Below are 23,753 nucleotides of genomic sequence, written 5' to 3' on the forward strand. Positions count from 1 at the left end.
GTTTTAATAGGTGTGATATAAATGCCCAGGAGAGGGGAATGGTTGCATAGTAAGACCCAAAGCCACTGAGGGTATATTTAATGACATACAAAAACATTTAGAACACTGTAAACTTTATTTTATTATTTTTTTAAAGCAGGTTGGAAGACAACACGTTTATGGCATTTGTCCAGCTTTGTAAAAAACTAGTATCTAGAATGGTAGTAACAGGGTGCTCTGGATCCTGGAACATAGCCCAACAAGGGACATACCAGGGCTTTGGGACTATTCCACTTTACAATCAGAAAGTGCCAAAGGGTGAACTTTGTTTCTTTTTAATTGTTAAAATTGCATTTATGTGTATGTATGTGTCATAGCACGTATGGGAGGTTAGAGAACACCTTTGGGAAAGTCAGTTCTCTCCTTCCATATGGTCCTAGAGATTCACCTGAGGTCATCAGGCTTGATGTCAAGAATTTTTACTCAGTGAGCCATCTTACCAGCCCCTTGGTGTGTGCCTGGGCACACTTGTTATGGGGGGGGGGGGTGCGTGTTGAGGGTGTGATCGTGCACGTGTGTGATCGTGCACGTGTGTGTATGTGGGGACACTGTTGAGGGTATGGTCTTGAGTGTGCAGATGCTTCTTATGGACTTGAAAGTTACAACTTGCAGAGCTGCTTGTTCGTCACCTGTCAGTTCTAGGCATGAACCGGTACTTCCAGCCATTCTACCAGCCCAACGAGTGTGGCAAAGCTCTGTGTGTGAGGCCGGATGTGATGGAGCTGGATGAGCTCTATGAGTTCCCAGAGTATTCTCGAGACCCCACCATGTACCTGGCTTTGAGAAACCTCATCCTCGCTCTGTGGTACACGAACTGCAAAGTAAGTCAGGGAGTGCTGTACAGCATCATGGGAGTAGTGGGTGTCAGCGAAGAACAGAGTGCTCAGGGGGAGGGAGGGCAAGGCCTTTAGACCATGGGTTCTCCAGAGGGCCACTGGGGCACATGGCTCAAGGGGTATGGGGAGGCCGTTCGTTCTATATGCATCGTAGTGTATTTGCTCTATCTCTGGCCTCTGCTCTGGGGACTCCAGTGCTACTTCCACGTGAGACAAATGAATAGATACACGTTGATTACTTCTTACCTGGAACACTGGCAACAGAAGTCTCAGCTTTTGGAATTTTCAAGAAGTCTCTGGGGCTGGAGAGATGGCTCAGAGGTTAAGAGCATTGACTGCTCTTCCAAAGGTCCTGAGTTCAATTCCCTGCAACCACATGGTGGCTCACAACCACCTATAATGGGATCTGATGTCCTCTTCTGGCCTGCAGGTATACATGTAGGCGGAACACTGTACATAATAAATATATAAATCTTTACAAAAAAAAAGTTTCTGAGTATTTGAATAGGCTTCCCCAGCTGTGCATCCGCAATCCAGACTTCAGATGCTCTCAGATCTGAGACTTGAGTGCCAAAAGATTTGGAGAACATTTGAGATTTCATGTTCTCTAATCAGAGGTGCTTCATCTGTGTGAATCCAGGAATTTTCAGGTGGAGACAGGGTCAGCCCATGTTGAGTACAGCTTTGGACAAAGTGGAGTCAGAATGCATGAGGAGGTGCAAGGCTTGGTTCAAAGAGCTGAGGGGTGTTATCAGAAAGGCAGAAAGCTATCAAAAAGAGGATTATAAGCCCTTGAACAAAGATTTTTATTCACCTCTGTCCCCAGCTGAGCAAGACCAGTGTTTTTATTAGGACTGCATAAATAATTTGGGCCATCAGCATAGCATCCACTTGAAAGGCTGGTGGCAAATTGTAAGTAGGAAGAGCAGGGAATGCTAGGTTTAAAGAAAGCAAACTGGTCAGCCTTGGTGACACGTGTACACACACACACACACACACACACACACACACACACACACACCCTTCCTTCCACACACACACACACACACACACACACACACCACACACACACACACACACACACACACACACACACACACCCTTCCTTCCTTCCTTCCTTCCTTTAATTCCAGTACTCCTTCCTTTAATTCCAGCACTCCTTCCTTTAATTCCAGCACTCAGGAAGCAGAGGCCAGCAGCCCTAGGTTTTTGTTTTTCATTGGGTTACTTACTTCCTTGCTGTTGGGTTTGGTTTTGTTGTGAACACAGGAAGCTCTTACCCCTCAGAAGTGCATTCCCCACATCATTGTCCGGGGCCTTGTGCGCATTCGCTGCGTACAGGAAGTGGAGCGGATTCTTTACTTTATGACGAGGAAAGGCCTCATCAACACAGGAGTTCTCACCGTGGGAGCCGGCCAGCACCTTCTTCCTAAACACTATCACAATGTAAGCAACTGGGTGAGCAGTAGCTCTGGCTTTGGTGGTGAGAAGAGACTCGTGTATTGCTGTGACAGTACTAGAAACCACATCACCTGTTAGGCATAAGCTAGGCCCGTGAAGACTGCCCCAGGGGAGATGGGAAGCACAGGTGCCATCACACACTACAGGAGAATAGATCCCAGTGATGCCAGAGAAAGAGACTAGCATTGCTTGGCAGTTAGAACCTTCCAGAGCAACTGTAACAGCATTTTGTTTCCACTCTTCTAACTGGTATTTTGTTTCTTTTTAAAGAAATCAGTTCTGGTTGTTGGGGCTGGTCCAGCAGGCTTAGCAGCGGCTAGGCAACTACATAACTTTGGGATGAAGGTGAGACTCTGGGGATGTGGGGGTGGGGACAGATGGTTCATGGCTACTTTGCTCTAAATTTTCTAAGACATAAAAACCAATTCCTAAGTTTAATGAAGAATAACACACACACTGACCTTTTGAGATAGTTTTCACTATATAGGCCAGGCTAGTCTATAATTCACTGAGGTCACATGCCTGTGCCTCTCAAGTGCTGACATTAAAGGCCTGTGACAACTGCACCAGCTCACACCTTTTTTTGTTTGGTTGGTTTTTGTTTGTTTTTCAAGATGGGATTTCTCTGTGTAGCCTTGGCTGACCAGACTGACCTCAAACTTCTGCCTGCCTCTGCCTCTGAGTGCTGTGATTACAGGCGTGCGCCATGGTGCCCGGCTACATCTTTACAGTAGGTTCTAGAGAAGCCTTGGCATTGAGCCAGTCAGAGCAGGTAGAGCTTTAGAGGGTCCTAGATGGTAGGAAGGAACTTTGTTATTCTAACCTGGAATCCACAGAAGTTCTTGGCAGGTTATTGTTAACCAGTAGAGGTGATGGGATAGTTTGCGGCAACAGATGAAAGCACAGAAATTCATTGTCTCTTGGGGAAGTTTTGAAATACTCAGCGTTATTCTTTTTCCTTTTTTAAACCCTTAGTACTGAGGATGGCACCCTGGCCTCACTCTGTACTAGCCCTCCGATTTCCTTGGACTCTTAACTCCTGGCTGAACTAGGATTCTGATTTCTTGAAGACTATAGATGTGTAAGGAAGCTGGCTTCGCCTAGCAAATGTGGACCGTGCCAGTTACTGGAAAATGCCTTAGGTCTAGCCAAGATAGACTGCTAGAGAGTAGAGGAAGGGTGGTTCAGCTGGGTACAGTGGTGCTCACTTTTAATCCCAGCACCAAGAGACAAGATAGACAAGCAGATCCTGAGCTGTAGGCAAGCCTGGTTCTAGGCTACTCAGGACTACATAGTGAGACTGTCTCAGAAATTGGTATCTAAATTTTTATCTATCAGGAACCTTCCCCTGGCTTTCTCTGATTTGCTAAGTTGGACCCATTACTTCTGTTTAAAACTTTGCAAGAACTTTGGTTTTCATTGATGGCAAAGTTAAATATATATATTTTTTGTTTTTTGTTTTTTCAAGACAGGGTTTCTTTGTATAGACTTGGCTGTCCTGGAATTCTCTTTATAGAGTAGGCTGGCCTCAAATTCAGAGATCCGCCTGCCTCTGCCTCCCGAGTGCTGGCAGAGGCAGTTAAATATAACTTAAGTCTTCCAGAGGACCTGAGTTCAATTCCCAGTACCCACAACAGACAGATCACAGGAAATCTGACACTTTCTTTTGGTCTTGGCACTGACATTGATATTTCTGTGTATAATTAAAAATAGAAAAGTCTTTTGGGGGCTGGAAAAATGCCTTAGTGGTTAAGAGCACAGTCTGTTCTTCCAGAGGACTGGGGTTCAATTTCTAGCACCCACATGGCAGCTCACAACTGTCTGTAACTCCAGTTCCAGGGGATCTGACATCCTCACACAGACATGCATGCAGGCAAAACTCCAATCCACATAAAATAAAAATAAATCTTTAAAAAATATATAATTTAAGCTGGGCACGGTGGCACACACCTTTAATCCCAGCACTCTGGAGGCAGAGGCAGGTGGATTGCTGTGAATCCAAGGCCAGCCTGGTCTACAAGGCAAGTCCAGGACAGCCAAGGCTACACAGAGAAACCCTGTCTCGAAACACACACACACACAAAAATATAAAATTTAAGATTTCAATCCTTTGACTTTTCCCTATCTTGCCCAAAGAATGTAAACAGTACCTTCTTTGCAGTAGACACTCAAAGTCTCATTTCAGGGTGTTGGCTATGCATATACATTTTTCTCCTGGGTAGACTGAGGACTCAAATTGTGGATCACATCACACTGTTGGCAGAGGAGGAACGCTGGTTGGGTTGGAAGAAGTGTTTGTAGTAGGAGGTCCCTGCTGTGAGTTACAAAAGTGTTGGTGGTGTTTCAGTATTAGGTGTTAGGGTCGGTGTCTCTTGTTTGCTTTTTACCTGGGAAACTTAAAGTTTATATTACAGGGAAGGCTATTAACATCCAATGTCTGGGGAGGCGGCCTTTAGTGTTCTGTCCACAGAAACAAGCTGACCACTGTTAATTCAGAGAAAGACGGTGGAGAAGGTGGAGCCATAAGCTGTAGCCCTTCTAGTTATGGCTGGTGGAGAAAGCCCAGTGGACTCACCCCTGTCAAGTGACTGAGACAGGTTAGGAGACCTTCTGTCCCACTGAGGTTTGACAGGAAGGAGGGTCCTGTGAGTAACCTGGGCAGCTCTTGGAACAATTCAGAGTAGTGCTCCTGAGGATCTGGGGGCGAATGGCTGACACTACAGTAAGGAATACTCTATTTGCACCGACTGCATCCCAGGGTACTTGGAAACCTGGCGGCCAGGCGTGCGCACGCGTGCGTGCTGCCCACCCCCAGAGCAGCTCTGCATCTCACTGCCATTAGAAAGTTGAAGATGGGTGTGGGACTCGCTCGATTCAGCCAGCTTTCTTAGGTCATACCTACATGCTTGAAAAGGATAGGGATTTCATGGACAACTCAGCTCTTAAAGATAGTTCTTGTTTGATTTGTTTGAGACGGAATTCCCAGGTGACCCAAAATGGCCTCACATTTGATCAATCTGCCTCTGTCTCCTGAGTGCTGGGTTTACAAGCACATGCCACCATTCATGAATTAGACTAGATTGTAATGTGACTTCTAGGGATTTGGGAGATGGATAAATTGTTCACTACGTGAGCATGAAGACTCAGATTTCCTGTGTTCATATAAAACTAGATGTGACAGCATGTGTCTGTAATCCCATCATGCTGGGAGAGTGGAGATCAATGTCCAGCCAGTCTAGGTGGACGTGAGAGCTCCAGGTTCAATGCGAGAGAGCCTGCTTCAAATAAGGTCAAGCATACCTGAACACATATATATGTATACACATAGACATACTCTTTTTAAAAAATATTTATTATTATGTATATAGTGTTCTGCCTGCATGTACACCTGCAGGCCAGAAGAGGGCATCAGATCTCATTATAGATGGTTGTGATCCACCATATGATTGCTGGGAATTGAACTCAGGACCTTTGGAAGAGCAGGTGGTACTCTTAACCCCTGAGCCATCTCTCCAGCTCACATAGACCCACTCTTACACAAACTAATTGAAATGAAAAGAAAAAAGAAAAAAACAAACTTGTGCAGGGACTGGCGAGTTGCCTCAGTGGTAAAGAGCACTGGAAGTTCTAGAGGATCTGGCTTTGATTCCCAGTGGTCACATGGTGGCACACAGCTGACGATAATTCCGGTTACAAGGGGGTCTGATGCCCCTTTATGACCTCCAAGGGCACTGCACACATGTGGTACAGGTGTGTGTTTTGATAAAATACACATTAAAAAGACTACACATATGCATATGTAGCAGATGCTCGGTCACCTTTTGGGTCCCCTAATGATGGGAGTAGGGGCTGGCCTGCCTCTGGATCCCTTTCCCCTGGCTGGGCTGCCTTGTCTGGCCTCAGTGGGACAGGATGTGCTTCGTCCTGCTTTAACTTGAGATGCCAGGGTGGGTCAGGACCCCTTTGGAGCCTCCCCTTCTCTGAGAAGGGGGGGGGCTGGGAGGGGCATGAGGAAGGAGGGGGCCGAAATCAGGCTGTAAAGTGATTAAATAAATGAAAAGACGAAACAAAGCAACGGAATGCTGTTTAGTTAACAAATTTCAGTGCTGCACTCATTCATCACATCTTTCTCTCTTTGTTATTTAAAGTAGGGTCTCACTCTGTAGCCCAGGCTGGCCTAGAACTTTCTGTATACCCAGGGTGGCTCCAAACTCCTGGCAGTCTCTTGCCTCAGCCCCCAGTGTGCTGCGATATTACAGGCATGAGCTGCCAACCTGGGTCCTTGAATCTTGTCCGAATTGAAAGAGCAGTGGGAGGGTGTCCATGTGCAGCCCTCCCTCCCACTTCTGCTGGAGCCTCGTCTGGCCTGAGCATGTACCAGGGCTCCTCTCCATGCTTAGAGTTGTTTCTGTAGAAATAAGTCTCCCAGTGAGGATTAACACTGCCATTCTCTGTTTTTGTAATTCTGCATCTGGTATGACTGTTCTGTTTACACTCCCCAATTGTCTTTTTAGGTGACTGTCCTAGAAGCCAAAGACCGAATTGGAGGCCGAGTATGGGATGACAAGTCTTTTAAAGGCGTTGTTGTGGGAAGAGGACCTCAGATTGTCAATGGCTGTATTAATAACCCAGTAGCACTAATGTGTGAGCAAGTGAGTGTCTTGAGGACTTGTAGACAAGGAAGATAAAGCTTGTCTGTCTTGCATAGAGTAGTAACAGAGCTGGGGTGTGGCTCTGTGATAGAACACCTGCCTGGTTTCACCCTCGGTGTGTGGGGTTGGGTACATTGTGCTTCCAGAGTGGGCAGCATACATAACTTCCTTCATGCCCTCTGCAGAGTAAATAAGAATGGTTACAATATGCCTTTCCCGTTGGAGACTTTCCCAAAACCTTTCATTTTCACTGGTGGGTCATTTGCAGGCTACTTGGTTTGTAATCAAGGCCAAGGTTGCTAGATGTAGCAGGTGAAAATGTAGGGTTCTTAGATAAGTTTGTCTTTCAACAAGTCATTTTTTTTTAGTGTTAAATATGTTCCAAATATTACCTGAGATAATTTACATGTAACATTTCTGGCATAAGTAATACTTTTAAAGGATGGTCTTTCTCTGAAATCAGTCACCTAGCATCCTGTCTGCTATCTTGCTAACTTGTAGATATAAGGTGATTTCCACCCCCTGCCCCCCAAAGGTTTCAGCTTCTCTGAGTGTGTATGCTCATTTGCATGACAGTCTGAAGTACAGACAGAATGTTGAGTAAGGCCAGGCAGCCCACAGCCCCAGAAACATGAGCTGAAAAGTCAGAGTGCATTGCCTGGAAGCTGTTGTCACCCTCATCTTCCTGTTTTCTACTGCCTTGCTTGGCTGTCACCCCAGCAAGTGTAGTGAGCCTTGGTTTTGAGTTTTTAGACTCTTCTCATGAGAGCGCTGCCTAACTTCAGCTTAGAACTTATAGATATTTTTTTCCAGGAAAGACTTTCACGATGTTCTTCTTGTTATTTTGAAGCTTGGCATCAGCATGCATAAGTTGGGAGAGAGATGTGACTTAATTCAGGAAGGTGGACGGATAACTGACCCCACTATTGACAAGCGCATGGATTTTCATTTTAATGCTCTCTTGGATGTTGTCTCTGAGTGGAGGAAGGATAAGACTCTGCTCCAAGATGTCCCTTTAGGAGGTATGGGGAGAATGGTGGTGTGATGGTTCCCTTGTAGTATCTGCAGGAAAGCCAGTCCTTACATGCATCACTGGCTCAATTCTGCAGATTTTCTCAGAGGTCGGTAGTACTTCCCTGGGGACCTGCTGGAGTGCATGTGCTTGCATCACACACAGACATACACCTGTGCTGCTGGGGTGTGTGTGCTTATGCCACACACACACACACAGAGACACATGCTCCTGTGCTGCTGGCATGCATGTATTTATGCTACACACAGATATGCATGCAGACAAACACACACTCACACACACACACCTTACTTGGAGTGGTACATTAACAAAATTATCTAAACTTACTTTTCAATCTCCCAGAAAAACTTACTTTTATGGAAACCCGTGATAAGCCCTCCATGTATACGGCTGTTAGCTCATACATACTTTCTGAAGGTCTTTGGATATCAGGATTTCTTTTCTTTCTTTGGCTTCAGTTGTAATAGGTTAAGTTTTTAGTAAGTCTTGCTTAATGTATATTAAAAAGTAAGCATGTAGAATCAGAACTTAGACTGTGGTGCTTAAATGGGCAATAGCACTTGTAACTTTCCAGCACTTCACTGCTTATGGTGACATAGTTCCATGAAGGTACCAGCTGGGACTCTGTGTGCTGCCTCTTACATTTCTGTTTACGTCACCTGAAATTTTGTGATCTGCATTTTTCATTTGTAGTTCTTAGAGGGAGGCATGTTATTTTTTTGAAGTATGAATGTTTGAACTCTGTAATGTGTTAATTTCTTTAACCCTGTATTTTGAAGAGCGTGTTTTCAGTCCTTCAGCTGATGGTGTACTTTTCAGCCCTGCATGTTTTGAGTTTGCTGTTGCTGCTGTGCACTCAGCCAAGAGCAGCTCAGGAAAGGAAGGGCTTATCTAGCTGAAGTTACAGTCCATCCCAGTAGGAGAGTCACGTCACATCCACAGTGCGTACCTCGGCTTCCTTACTTCAGTAATAGGTCAGGGCCCGAGCCCCAGGACTGGTGCTTTCCACTTTTAGGCTTTGTCTTCCACAGCAATTAGGGCAGCTGAGGCAATCCCCACAGACCATCCCGATCATGTGAATCCCTCACTGAGATCACTTCCATTCCCAGGACATGCTACTTTGTGTCAAGTTGACAATTAAAATTAATGGGCAGACAGGGCATGTCCCTTCCTGACACCTCTGAGAGAGACCTGAATCACTGTTGGAAGAAAGTATTGGCAGACAAACCATGACAGAATTCCCGGAAGTACCCTCCAGGCAGCAGGTCTACTGAAATAGCTATGTAGTGTGTGGACTAGTTGATTAACCTCTTGGAATTAAAATTGTTAGGCTGACTTAAGATTTCTCCAAATTTTACTTCTTTTCTTTTCTTTTTGAGAGACTCTCACTATGTACCCCAGGCTCGCCTTGAACTTGGAATCCTCCTGCCTCAGCCTTCAGCCTTCTGGGATTTTAGGTGGGTGTCATCACGCCAGCTCTCTTCTCAGTGTTTTACACCTGTACGACAGACACTGGCTGGGTTCTCTTTACAGTTCTTTCTTAGTTGTCCACCTTGTTGATGAAGCTTTTTCTCTTGGCCTTGCTTTTAAGAAGTTAAAGGAAGCCCAAGAATAACTTATAAGTAATTGTTTAAGCTTGATATTTTATTTTAAAAGCTTTGATAATGCGTATATGCATCTGTATGAAGATAGAGTGCTGCGTTCTGCCTAACAGTATCAGTTGTCGGCAGTCTCAGTACATGGTGGGGGACAAGGGCCACAGAAAGGGGCAGACAGAGAATGCTTTGGGGCTGGAGGTCATTTCACAATGAATATGTAGTAAAGTTGTAAAATATTACATAGAAATTAGGTTAAGCCCCTCTTAGCCTGCTTATGCTTAACTTCTGCTGGGCTGTAACAATGTACTTCTCTCCTTTCCACAAAGTGACAGGAGTGTACAGACTCTCAGCAGGATCCGGCTGCTGCAGCAAAGGCCCTTGAGAGTGGCAAAGAGCTCAAGACTCCAGGGCAGAAATCTGTCACAAACTCAGGGTCCCTGGGTATCTCAATATTACAATTTAGTCTGAGAATTATAACATATCAGAATTAGGAGTTGGCAAAGAAACAAAAGTTGAGCTGGCCTTAAGGTGTTGAGGAATCAGGATGTGGGTACCCCCCCACACAATCACATTGTTGATACATACTTACCTTGTCTCAGAAAGCCAAGGCTGGGGCTTAGTAGGAGGTCACTTGTCTACCCTGCCCGAGGCACTGAGTCCATTTTCCAACTCTGAAAACAAAACAGAACAGATGTTTACTGGGGTTTTTAGCTAGACAGGTGCACAGCACTTCATAGAAACCAGGAATCTGTAATGTGTGCGGGCGGTTGTCGTCACTAGACAGTTAGCAATCACCTGTACTAAGATGCTTGGCATGAGGCCAGATACCTCAGTGTGTCCCCCCTTTCCCTTATGTCTAGTTAAGACAATCAGAAGAATTTCACAGGAATGTCTATAGTAATGGGATAGATAAATGCTGAGATTGATAGTGGGGAAAGATTGCACAGTCTGTAAAACAAAAAATGAAAGCTGAGCTGAGACTGGAGCACACCGCTGTAATCCAGCCCAGGGGGGGCCGAGGCAGCAGCTAGGAAGCACTAGATTGGAAGGCACGGAAGGCCCAGGCACTGGAGGGTGTGCTTCAGCTACACAGCAAGGGAAGCTAGTCCAGCGTGGCCAGAACTTACCCTGCAAGGATTTAAGAGCTGTGTGGCCAAGCTTCCAAGTGGGCAGGTTGTAGCTGCTGCTTGGGTGAGGCCAATAGGTGCCCATGCTGCTCAGCTTATGGGACTTAATTGTCCGTCCGCTGCAGCAGGAATTCATTAATGGTATTGAGGAAGATGGCTGACACAGCAGAAGTCCACAGAAGAGAATGCAGCCTTGCAGGCTTCTGGTAGGTGAGGGAGATGCTGTAGGAACTTTCAGGCCATAGCAGTCAGATCAGAAATGGAATAGTAATAATATATGTATATGTATATACACACACACACACACACATAGACACACACACATACACACACACATACACACACACATACACACACACACACACACACACACACACACACATACACACACACATACACACACACATACACACACACATACACACACACACACATACATACATACACACACACACACACACACACACACACACACACACGTATAAGGATGTTTTTCCACTTCTTGACCAGAGAGGAAACAGTTTCTCAGCTAAGCAGGAACTCCACATGTGTTAATGTACAGTTTCCTCTGTGGTTCTGTCTCCATAAAGATCAGCATTAACCAGCTGAAGGCTTGGCCCCATCAAGAGTTTATTACTTATCACTTACTCCTAAGTTTGCTGGGGAAGACTGGAAATTTGGGCACTGTTGGGGAAAGCAGGATTGGACAGGAAATTGCATTGCCGCTGACTTTTCTGCTCTGATCCTTTCCTACCACAGAGAAGATAGAGGAGATCTACCGAGCTTTTGTGAAGGAGTCTGGCATCCAGTTCAGCGAGCTGGAGGGACAGGTGCTGCAGTTCCACCTGAGTAACCTGGAGTATGCTTGTGGCAGCAGCCTGCACCAGGTAAGCCAGCAGGTCCTGAAATGTGCTGGGAAGTACTCCAGCGTGCCCCAGGGGAGCTGGATGGTTCAGAAAAATCCTGCTACACAAGCATACAGACCTGAGTTTGCATCCCCAGCACCTATGAGAAAGCCAGCCTAGCCAACTGGGGAGCTCTAGGTTCTGGGAGAGACCCCATTTCAAAAACTAAGGCAGGGAAGCAAGTGGAGGTACCCAATGTCCACCTCTGGCCTCTATATCTGTGCACACATATGCAAAAGAGTGCTTATAACCATGTGCATATTCTATGTATAAATATGGAACTTGGGCTGTTTGGGACCAAGGAAAAATGGTTCTGGTGCCCAGAACTTTGATAATCATGGCTTTATAGTGTATTAATTCTAGTGTTTTTTGGTTTTGGTCTTTTAAAGTTCTTGTTCTTTCTTTCTCCCCCTCCCTCCCCCTCCCTCTCCCTCCCTCTCCCTCCCCCTCCCTCCCCTCCATCCCTCTCCCTCCCCCTCCCTCCCCTCCATCCCTTTCCCTCCCCCTCCCTCCCCTCCATCCCTCTCCCTCCCCCTCCCTCCCCTCCATCCCTCTCCCTCCCTCTCCCTCCCCTCCATCCCTCTCCCTCCCTCTCCCTCCCCTCCATCCCTCTCCCTCCCCTCCATCCCTCTCCCCTCCCCTCTTCCCTCCCTCCCTCCCCTCCCCCTCCCTCTCCTCTCCTCCCTGCCCCTCCCTCTCCTCTCCTCCCTCCCCCTCCTTCCCCTCTCCTCCTTCTTCCTCCCTCCTCTCTCCTCTGTTCTTCTCCCTCTCCCGTCTCCTCCCTCTGTCTCCCTCTCCTCTCTCTCCTTCTCCTCTCTCTCCTCCTCTCTCTCCCTCTCCTGTTTCTCCTTCTTGTCTCTCTCCCTCCTCCCTCTCCTTCTTCTCCCCTCCCCCTCTTTGGGTGTGTGTGTATGTACATATACATATAGTTGCTTGAGTGCCTTTGCATTACATATATTGGTTGGAGGACAGCTGTCGAGAGCTAGTTCTCTGCTTTCACTGCAAGTTCTAACAATCAAATTCAGATCATCAAGGGGGCTAGAGAGATGCCTCAGAGGTTAAGAGCACTGACTCTTTTTCCAAAGGTCCCGAGTTCAATTCCCAGCAACCGCATGGTGGCTCACAACCGTGTATAATGGGATCTGGTGTGCTCTTCTGGCAGGCAGACAGAATACTGTATAAATAATCTTTTTTTTTTTAAAATTGAGGTCATCACTCTTACACAACAAGCACTTTCACCCACAATGCCATTTTCCTGGCCCTGTTTTGTGGCCCAGGCTGGCCCTGACCTTGCTTTGTATCTTCAGCTCCTCTTTCCACCACTGCCATCACCCTGCTTAGAAGCTGATGATGATTTAAGCATAGTCTTGAGGACCTCCACCTCCATGCTACTCTACATTACAATTTGAGTTGATCCATTTCCCCCAAGTGTGCTGCAGCTTGGCCTCTCTGGGACTCCTGCCCTTGTGGAAGAGAGAACATTGGGTATTCTCCTGTGGAGCTGATCAAATGCAGTTTGATCTCCATAGAATTCTATCTTGGCCAGAGTTGCTGATGCATAATCAAAGAGCAGTACCCATGTCCAAACTATTTAAACCTCCCCCCCTTCACCCCCATTTATCATGGGTGTGCACGTGCAGATACTGTTCCTCAGGTGTTGTCTACTTCTTTTTATTTTGAGACAGTCTCACTCTGTAGCCTACACTGGCCTGGAATTTAGGGCAGTGCCTCAGTTTTCTTGCTAGAATAACAGAGGCCATGAGCAGCCATGTCTGTCTAGACCTTCTGTGTGCCACACAGTTTGCGTTCCCCAGATAGTGGTATCCACTGGGGCTGGTTGATTGTCCTCACTGCCCTGCTGCGTTGGGTGGCTTCTCCCTCCTGAAGCTTCTTTTTGATGTCCCCAGGGGCAGCCTGACAGTTTACATTATGGCATCCTAACGTCTTATGTTGTTTCTAAGGTATCTGCTCGCTCCTGGGACCACAATGAATTCTTTGCCCAGTTTGCTGGTGACCATACTCTGCTAACTCCTGGCTACTCCACTATTATTGAGAAACTAGCTGAAGGACTAGACATTCGCCTCAAGTCTCCAGTGAGTATGGATGGGTGGGAGGCTCTGGTTTTTCCTTGTTTGGCGAGGATATGAAGTTTTGGGAGGTTAGTTTTGGGGATATGATTCTCAGATAGGGGCGTTGGGGCAGCCAGCCAGTATCTCCCAACACTTTGAGGGTACAGCTGTAGCCCGAGAAGCACAGTACCCACTCAATTGAATAGTGCCTGGGGTTTGGAAACCTGGAATAGCCTGGGGACACTTCACTAAAGATGCCTTGTTTAAGTATTGCATCCTGCTTAACCCCTCATCCTAACCTAACACTTCAGGTCTTCATCCCTGTGGACTTACAGCATCAGAGACGATCTGTCTTACTTTGTGCTGTAACATAAAGGGTTTCCTAGTATCCTGACATGCTTGTAAACTTGAGTCCCACACTCACTGGTTCCCATAGCCTCAGCAGTTCACATATGTATGCTAGAGGAGCTGGAAAGATCCTAATCCTCATGTCGTTTTGAAATGTTTGTCTTAAACAGGTACAAAGTATAGATTATACCGGAGATGAGGTACAAGTCACCACAACAGATGGTATGGAGCATTCTGCACAAAAGGTAGGTGCTGGGGTCCTACCAAGGTAGAGCACTGTACTGCTGAGGGCCTGTGGGGAAGAAAGCAGTCTTCTGCCTAGAGACGTGTTGGTTTCTGATGAAGTAGATCTACCCAGTAGTGGTGTGTAGCTCACAAATCTGAAATAGTTGAGCACCATTGAAACATGTGGCAGATGGAATTCTAACTGTGCCCCTTAAAGTGGGTCCTGTGGTATGTTGGTTCTAATAATTGAACAAGAAAATTCCCAGGGCTGTAGTGAAGCTCCAGCTCCAGTGTGAGGGCCTGGGTGTCATCCTCCGTTCTTCCTCCTAGAAGTGCCTTGGTCAAATGAGTTTGCAAAGTGTTGTGGCACAAACCTCTCAGGGCTGAAAGGGCTTGGAGAAGTTGTGCGTCGAAGGGACCTGTTGCTTCAGTTCTTTACTTTTACCATGGAGCCCTTGTCAAATTCAGGTTTCATCTTGAAAATATTGTTTGATATAGTGTAAGCACTTCCATGTAGTTGAAGTGCTTTCATGTAACTTTGGACTTTCAGTAAACATCTTAAGTTGGAGGGACAGTGTGAAGCCTCGTACTGGAAACTAAAGGCAGCTACTTGGGGCAGAAGGAATTTAATAAACCCTGAAGGCTTGCTTATTTCTGAGATTGGAATGATGATAGAGACCTCACCTGTTGGCAGACTAGCTTTGCTTTCTCCTTGCTGTCCACACCTTTCCAAAGCCCTGATTATTCATACAGAAACAAAGTATTGGATGTCAGGGAGAAGACAGGGCCTAGGATGCCTTTGGTTGGGGATATCCTAAAACTATCATCAGCTGTTTAGGAGACCTTCCGTTGGGTCTCAGCACCCTGCAGGGATTCTCATTGAATTTGGCTTGACAAGCCTCTCATGATTCTCCGAGCAGCTTGCTAGGAGCCCCTGGGCAGTGGTGTCACTATCTGTAAGCTCCTAGTCAATAAGTTTCTTATTAAGGTTAGCATTTTAAGTACCAGCTTTTAAAATTGCACCTCAGCTTACCCAACTGAGGGACTTACCTGCCTACATCTTAGTGTCTAGGATAACATGCTACTTGGTGTCCCTGTTGGGTGACCCTCTCTGCTCACATTAGCTAGACACATGCACTTCTGAGCTTGCGTTTTTAGGGCTTCCAGATGAAGTGTTTAAAGCAAATTTTTATGATGTAACTAGCACTCATTACAGTCTGTATTGGATGCCTTCTAGAACATGTGAGTAAAAGGTAAACCCAAATATATGAAGTATTTGAGGATGAGAGTAGATAGGATGCTTTGGAGTTGAGCTGCATCCCACCTGTGTCATTCTTACGTCATCTAGTTCTGAGAGAGAGAGGCAGATATATTTCCTTCCCTCCCTCTTCCCACAGACTCTCTGGCCACTAAGGTTTTCTCCAAGATTAAGACCCAACAAGTTATATACATATCTTGGAATGTGTGGCCTGCCTGGCTTTGCCTCACTACTGCTGCCTCTGCTGACAACATAGTGGCCAAGGCTCCTGGTTCTACTGCATCAGGGAACAGCAGAGATCCCAGGGAGCTAAAAGGCAGGGCCGGAGACACCTGTTTTGCTGGTGCAGGTCTTTCTATATGTGAGGTGATTCATTCTGGTGCTGGTAGCAGTAGTGATGACTTCTTGATTGAGCTGTGATTCGATTCTGGAACTAGAACTTTCTGAACAGTAAGGTTAGGTAACAGTTGATCCTTGATGGCTTGGTTTTATTATGTGGCCTCAAGGATCTTTTTTCCCCCATAGGTCCTTGGTTTGTAGCCTTGGTTGGCCTTACTCTTCTAAATGCTAGTAGTATTATAGGTTTGTGCTACTACACCCAGCCACCAGTCTTAAAAAGAGCTCAGTTTGACCTGTAGAGCTGCTTGGAGATCTAGTACTAAAGTACTTGTGCTTGAAAAGTTCTCATGTGAGCTGGACATGGTGGCACACACCTGTAATCCCAGCACTTGGGAGGCAGAGGCAGGCAGTTCGCTGTAAGTTCGAGGCCAGCCTGGTCTACAAAGCTAGTCCAGGACAGCCAAGGATACACAAAGAAACCCTGTCTTGAAAATCAAAACAAAACAAAAAAAGTTCTCATGTGGTTCCACAGTTATAACCCTAATAGTTGTGATAAGCTTTATCAATTATAGAACATATTATTGCCTCCTAGTTTTAATATTATTCTGATTCTGAGATTAGTAATGGTGGGCATTTCCTTTATTTTATAGGCTGTTGACAGGGATGGTATTGAGAGTAACAAAACAAGCTGATTATTTTGGGTCTTCCCTCCCTCTTTTTGTTCAATTTTTGTGGACAAGATCTCACTGTGTATCTGATTTGCCTGGGACTTGCTATGTCCAGGCTGGCATGATCATCTTGACTCCACCTCTGGAGTGCTGAGATCATGAGTGTTTAACCACCATGCCTGGCTGGGCATTTCCCTAGCACTCCTTTTTTAGAAATGAAGTCTGCTACCCCTGTGACCCAGCTCTATCATAGCCATTAGGGAAGTCCTTCAGGTACACTCCTGTGTGGATGCTATTTCTGCTCACCCAGGCACTTGTGTGCAGTGAGCAACCTGTGTGCTCTCACATGGAGATCATAGAACATAAAGTGGGGGTGTTGACAGAAGGGAAAAATGCAGGTGTTGTATGAGCCACCGAGAAGTGAGCGCAATGTCAGCTGCTGTCATGTGTTACTATTAATTGTTTCCCACAGGTGTTAGTCACTGTACCATTGGCCATACTACAGAGAGGTGCCATCCAGTTTAATCCACCATTGTCAGAGAAGAAGATGAAGGCCATCAGTAGCTTGGGTGCAGGCATCATCGAAAAGGTGACCTACATTACCTTAGCCTCAGAGCTCAGGGCTGGATGATAGTTTTGTTTGGATAATAACCTTTTGTACAATTAGACAGTAATCTTTTGTACAATTAGACAAACAGAAAGGAGTAAGTAAAAGGAATGTACTATATACATGAATGAATTGTCAAACAGTTAAAAAAAAAAGAAAAGAAAAATATTAAGAAAATTTTGACCTGTTTTTAAAAATTTCAATATAATCTAGATAAAAAGGGCCAGCTGAATTCCATTTTGACTTTTAGGTGACCCTAATCATCAGTTCTCTCCAACCCCTAGCTAGGGTCTCATGTAGTCTAGACTGCTTTCAAACTCTGTGGGTGGCCTAGGGGACAGACTTGAAGTCCTGATTTTTCTGCCCTCACCTATCAGGTGCTGAGATTATTGGCCTGCCTACCACAGCCAGCAGGGGATGAATCCAGGTTATCAGAGTTTGGCTTTGCTAAAGCAGTTCTTTGTTTGTTTGTTTTTCTTGCTTTTTTAAAAATTTTATTTTATGTATGAGTGCTCTGTCTGCATGTACACATGCATGTCAGAAAAGGGCATCAGATCACATTATAGATGGGTATGAGCCATCATGTGGTTGCTGGGTATTGAACTCAGGACCTCTGGAAGCATAGATAGATGGTGCTCTTAACCGCTGGGCCATCTTTCCAGCCCCCTTAGTTTGTTTTGTTTTCTATGTTCACCTTTTCTCCCAGTGGTTGGTCCCAGTATGCCCAGTGCTTTTCTGCACCACTATGGACCCCTTTAGCAGGCAGGTGCCATGGAGACTGGAAGCCTCCTGAGTGGTGTGTCACTTAAGCAGGAAGCTTAGAGAACTAAGTAGGTGGGGAGAATGGACAGTTTTGAAGCTAGTGCGATTGTTTCTGAGTAGACATCTAGCTTGCGATGGGAGATGGCCTGTGACTAACACAGGGCATGCTTAACCATTCTCTGCTTGCTTTCCAGATTGCCTTGCAGTTTCCATATAGATTTTGGGACAGTAAAGTTCAAGGGGCTGACTTTTTTGGCCATGTTCCTCCCAGTGCCAGCCAGCGAGGGCTCTTTGCTGTATTCTATGACATGGACCCCCAGGTAAAAATTTCTGGTATGGTTTGAATTTCCTTCTTTGAAGGGTTAGGGTTTTCTAATTACGTGCCATGCTCAGAAATGAGTGATAAGTGTATATATAGATCAGGATATGTGAGGGAACTGCTTTGACTGAGACATTCCCTTTGGGAAAGGAGTCCCAATCCTTGCCCTTTTTTCTTAAAGAGTATCAATTCTGCTCCCAGGGCATGACTTGTGGAAGCTTATTTCAGGCTGCATGTGAATTGTTTTGGTAAGCTCAGGGAGAGTGGACTACACTTCTTAACTGCTGCCTCTACTGAGCTAGCAGGCTGCCACCGGAAGGTCCATGGCGATCACTGATGGGAGCAGATGTGTGAGATAGAGTACAGCCTGGGAGTAGAAAGCTATGGGAACTCCCCTGAGCCGTGCTGCCATCCCAAAGGGACTTGGCCACTGTCCATACTTGTCCTCACTCTGGGGATGGCTTAAGGGGGTTTCATGGAGAAGCCATACAGGAAGGTTTTAATTTGTCCTGCAGACATATTTTTATTTTTTTTAATCTTTCTGTGCTTCTCAATTTCATAAACAGCTGAGGGAACCTTGAATTTGACATATTTCATGAGCATTTCCTTTTTTCCAGGAGGGAGGGAGGGAGAGAGGGAGAGAGAGAGAGGGAGAGGGAGAGAGAGAGAGAGAGAGAGAGAGAGAGAGAGAGAGAGAGAGAAAGAAAGAGAGAGAGAGAGTGTGTGTGTAATGTGAATAAGGAGAGGACAATGGGATGTAATGAAATCCAGCTTAGGAGAATGAGGCCCTTGTCTGTGGAACTGAACATTTAATGCACGTGTCCTATGCTTTTCCTTGTGTGCCTGCAAAAGCAGCAAAGTGTACTGATGTCCGTGATCACAGGGGAGGCAGTGGCATCCCTCAGGACCATGGATGACAAGCAGGTGTTGCAGCAGTGCATGGGCATCCTTCGGGAGCTGTTTAAGGAGCAGGTGAGAAAAAGCCTCCTTGAAAGGAAGAAAGTGTTTATTGCCAATGTCATCTTCTGAGCAGGTGGTACTGGAAACCATCTGTGTTACTCAGTTCAGAGGGACAAGGCATGACGCCACATTGCTTTTCCTTGCAGTGTCCCTCTACACCTGAGTACCCAGCTTAGGACTGCCTTAGCAAAATGCCACACACAAAGTTCTGTGTTCTAGAGACATACGCTGGTAATACTGGATTAGCCCTTCTCAAACATCCCTATTGTGATTCAGTTACCCATAAAGACTAAAGTTTCCAAGTTCCATTCTGATAGGTTCCAGTACTTGAACTTGGGTCTGTCGGGGGCCATGTCTTCTTACATCATTTACACTCATTTCCTTTTCTAAAACTGTAAAAGGTCATATTTTTTAAAAGTTCTCATGTTTACCCAAGCCATTGTAACAGCTTTGACTACATTTTTTTTGTTTTGTTTTTTGAGATGGGGTTTCTTTTGTGTAGCCCTGGCTGTCCTAGACTTGCTTTGTAGACCAGGCTGGCTTCGAACTCAGAGATTCACCTGCCTCCCAAGTGACGAGATTAAAGGTGTGTGCCACCATGCCTGGCTGACAATATTCTTTAAAAACAACAAAAACTATATAAATGAGCATGTGCCTGCCACCACATATATGTATAGGTCTGAAGAAAACTTCCTTCCACTATGTGAGTTGCAGAGGATCACTCAGGTCATTGGGTACTGAGCTTAGTGGGCAGTAAAGACAACATTCCTTTTAGAGAGGGTGTTTTCTAAGATTTTCTAGTGCATCACATATACAAGTCTGTCCTAGAAGGAGCTCAAAGAAACTTACTTTCCAGTCTTGGGAGATGTGGATGTAGACTTGACCTGTCTTTTGTAACTAAGAGTAGAAAAAGAAGTGAAATAACTCAAATGCTAAATAGATTTTAAGGAGCATTCAGTTGCTGGCCAGCTCTTTGTAAAAGAGCATCTAACTGATTCTGCCACACAGTCACTCTCATCAGCTTGGGTTTTCACCTGGAGTTTTAGTTGTTTGAGACTGTAGTTTATAGGGAAGTGTTTCTCATGTTAAAAAAAAAAAAAAAAAAAAAAGAGCTTGCCAGAGGCCTGCAAACCAAATTTCGTCACTAAAACATACCTTTTTGTGGTCTTGTGGAAGACTTCTGAAAATTCCAAACTATAATGTGTGTTACCACTCCTCCTATCTGCATTGAGCCACATTCCACTTTTACTTTCTTTTCACATGAGCCAGGCTATGGGGTACTATTAGCCACCGGTAATGATTTATTGTACAGAATGTGTCTTTGGTAGGTGAAACATAGACATAAAAGGATCAAATATGGCTGGGGTAGGGAAAGAGTTAATGGGTAGGAGGAACATAATAGGAAGCTACCACAGTGAACTCAAGCCTAGAAGAGGAAAATACTTATTTCTAATTGAGTTGTGGTATATCCACATTTTTTAATAATCTTTCTGTTTGCACGTAAGGAGATCCCAGATCCCACAAAGTATTTTGTCACACGGTGGAGCACAGAGCCATGGATCCAGATGGCGTATAGTTTCGTGAAGACATTTGGAAGTGGCGAAGCCTATGACATCATTGCTGAAGAAATACAAGGAACTGTCTTTTTTGCTGGTGAGGTACATATCTTGGCACCAAACTCAATTCTACTTTTTAAATTTCTACAAAAATGGTATGAACAGTCTTAAAGCCCATATCAGGTGTTTGAAGGTCTTGTGACTGCAAATGGCAGAAGCTCTCTCCATTCTGAAAGCCTCACTTTACAGTCTTTACTGGCAGCCACTTTTAACTGTCTAGTTTCCTGTGAACAAATCTTTCTTGTAGACTTACCTTCCTGTCTTAAAGTGTCTTGATACTGTATGACTTATTTTAGACTCAGCTTGCTTTGTCATGTTACAAATATAGCCCACTTAGTCTCTGCACCATTCTTTTAACAGAGCTATTTTACCTAGTTGCGATACATGCTCTTACAAAATCAGGTCTCACTCTGTAGTCCAGGCTGGATTACAGCAGTCTTCCTGTCCCAGACTTTGGAGAGATGATAGGTGTGAATCAACCCACTTGGTATTTGTGTTTTCAACTATCATGTACATTGTAATGTTTATTGCTGAGCCCAGGTGTTCATAGGTCCCATTATTAAACAGCTTTCTGATAGATGGCTGTAAGGCAACTATTTTGGTGCCTGTCTCCCCTGCCCCTCAGTCATCTCCAGTTCACAATTCATTCAGATCTCTCACCTAGCTGGCTCATTGTCTGAAACCTTGGAGTCTCTGCCCTGCTGTTCACTGACATGAGATTGTAGTAAGGTTTTCTGCTTGGTGTACTCCAGTAACTTCTGATCATTTCCCCCATTTTTAAATTCTTCAACCTTTAGTTCTCCTAAAACCGTTTTTCTTGTGTCTCCTACTTTTGGTAATCTTTCCATTCTGAAATGAGTGTTGCCATCTCCTCCCGCCCTGCCCCCCACCCCAAAGTCAATTCTGTCTTCATACTTGACCCATTGGTTATGTAGGCTTTTGAAAAATGTTTTGTTTTCCTTGCTGGTTGTAGGCAGTTTTGAAAAGCTTTCTGACAGCTCCAGCAGACTCTGGGAACCTTACCATTTTGTAGTAGCTTTGTTATGAAGCATTCTGGATGCTAGAACGCTCATTGATAATTATGAAAGATACTTTTTATATAACATACCTATGTTTTTGTTAGGAAGAGGGGTAATTATGTGCCAGTCCCCTGGAGCTGTTCACCTTGGGTGTTCCCCAAGGTTCCCCTTATTTTTCTGAGACAGGATTTCTGAGAATGAAGTGTAGGTCTTTGTGTTTGAAATACTTTACCAACTAGAGGGAAAGCAGCATTTGGTACCTGAAGCTCTTTTAAGAGTAAAATTTCCCAAGGATTCTTTGTAGAATGTTTTGCCTTTTGTTAGCTCCCATCTCTATTACAAGTCTAATATCTGTAGTCATGTTGTGTATATTGTAATTTGGGATTATAAATCTAGTTTTATCAGGAAGTTGGGTTTTGTTACATCTTAAAAGAGCCAGCTGTGCAAGTGGGGCAGAATGTAATCTGCTTCTAGAGATGGCAGGGTTAGGCTAAGGTAGAACTTTCTTGCTTTCCTTGGTACTCCTTCTCATGCTTTCTCCCTCAGCAACTTCACTGTCCAAGGTAGTTCCATGAATGCTACAGTACTTGGCAAGGGACATTAGATATATGTTGTAAAAGAAAGTACCTGGCAAGCATAGTAAAGGAAAACTCAAAGGCTGTCACAAACACTCCAATCTTTTTTTAGGTGGACCAGAAAAAGTATAAGGTCATATTACCTTTTGATGCCATCTAAATTATTTATGCAGTCTGAAACAGCTTTCTTTTTTTCCCCCCTCCCTGCAGGCAACAAACAGGCATTTCCCACAAACCGTTACTGGGGCATATCTGAGTGGTGTTCGAGAAGCAAGCAAGATTGCAGCCTATTAAAAAGAACATATATGGATCTTTCTGTACCCTAAATGGAAAAGTTTGAAACACAAGCTTTGTAAGAGAGAGGGAGCTCTGTATAGTAAAATTGAAGTGTTTCTGTGGTGATAGGAAAACATAAACCCATTTCACTCTTCTGAAATCACTGACCCTCAAAATCCTTCTAGGCACTTATATTTAATTGTATTTTTCCATGTCAAATTAGTGGGTTTCAGAAGATGGCACAGTATACCATTGAGACCTTAGTTCTGGTTGGGGGTTCCCCTCAGATTTGGACATTCTGGTTGGCAGATTACTTTTCATATATTGTAAAACCAAGTAATCCATCAGGAGTCACTAGCAAACTTAGAGAAAGCCATGTGTTTTTCTGTGACAATTTATCAGTACCTTTACCAATGAGCCTTAATATTTTTACAGAGCTCCAATCTTGGGCTTTCCTTAAAATTTACAATTCTTTTTTGATACAGCAATTTGAAGGTATGACATGACATTTCTGAGCTATTTTATACAACATATATTTCTTTTCATTGGGTATTTGAAACTTAGATATATTTTGGTATTTTAGATCAGCAACACAAGACTCACAGTCCCTTAACAGTGAGTATGTGTGCATACATTCTCAACAGGTGCAGGAGGTTTTTCACTATAAAACCATTTTTGGGTGGACAGCACCTGAAATTTAGCAAAATCTTGCCAGAATAGTATAAAAGCCCCTCTTATTTTTAATGTGACTTTTACAGTGAGTTTCCCATAGGCAGGTCCACTGGAAAACTGTAGAAAATCTTACTTTAGCACATTACTTTATAAGCCATATGTGAAAGTCTGGGCATGGCAAAACTTTTCCACTTACAGATTATTTAATAAACATGGGTTTTCAGGGTCTTTAGGATGCCTATTCTGCCAAGAAACTTCAGTTGATAGGTTAGAAATGCTTTTGTTTTAAAAAGTCTTTGAACGATTCTTCTTTGAATTATATTGGTCTGCTTTTAAAAGGGGGCTACAGCCACTTTTTGAAATACTAAGCTAATTTTGAATTTCAAAAA

General features: G+C 44.6%; 1 protein-coding gene across 2 annotated transcripts in view; it reads left to right on the top strand.

Moving 5' to 3' along the window:
- Positions 1-22,911, top strand: part of Kdm1b (lysine demethylase 1B) — a 41,625-nt gene extending 18,714 nt beyond the window's left edge. The window contains exons 9-21 of one of the 2 annotated variants that reach the window (XM_051170838.1): positions 676-860; positions 2,145-2,321; positions 2,607-2,681; positions 6,851-6,988; positions 7,839-8,010; positions 11,506-11,633; positions 13,613-13,744; positions 14,239-14,313; positions 17,031-17,147; positions 18,122-18,247; positions 19,102-19,218; positions 20,712-20,864; positions 22,627-22,911. In XM_051170838.1, coding sequence (XP_051026795.1) covers positions 676-860; positions 2,145-2,321; positions 2,607-2,681; positions 6,851-6,988; positions 7,839-8,010; positions 11,506-11,633; positions 13,613-13,744; positions 14,239-14,313; positions 17,031-17,147; positions 18,122-18,247; positions 19,102-19,218; positions 20,712-20,864; positions 22,627-22,710 — 1,679 coding nt within the window. In that variant the 3' untranslated portion in view covers positions 22,711-22,911. The remainder of the gene's footprint in view (positions 1-675; positions 861-2,144; positions 2,322-2,606; positions 2,682-6,850; positions 6,989-7,838; positions 8,011-11,505; positions 11,634-13,612; positions 13,745-14,238; positions 14,314-17,030; positions 17,148-18,121; positions 18,248-19,101; positions 19,219-20,711; positions 20,865-22,626) is intronic. The other variant, XM_051170847.1, reaches the window with a different exon arrangement.
- Positions 22,912-23,753: the final 842 nt, after the last annotated feature.

The sequence above is a fragment of the Acomys russatus genome, chromosome 3, assembly GCF_903995435.1.
Source record: "Acomys russatus chromosome 3, mAcoRus1.1, whole genome shotgun sequence".
Taxonomy (NCBI): Eukaryota; Metazoa; Chordata; class Mammalia; order Rodentia; family Muridae; genus Acomys; species Acomys russatus.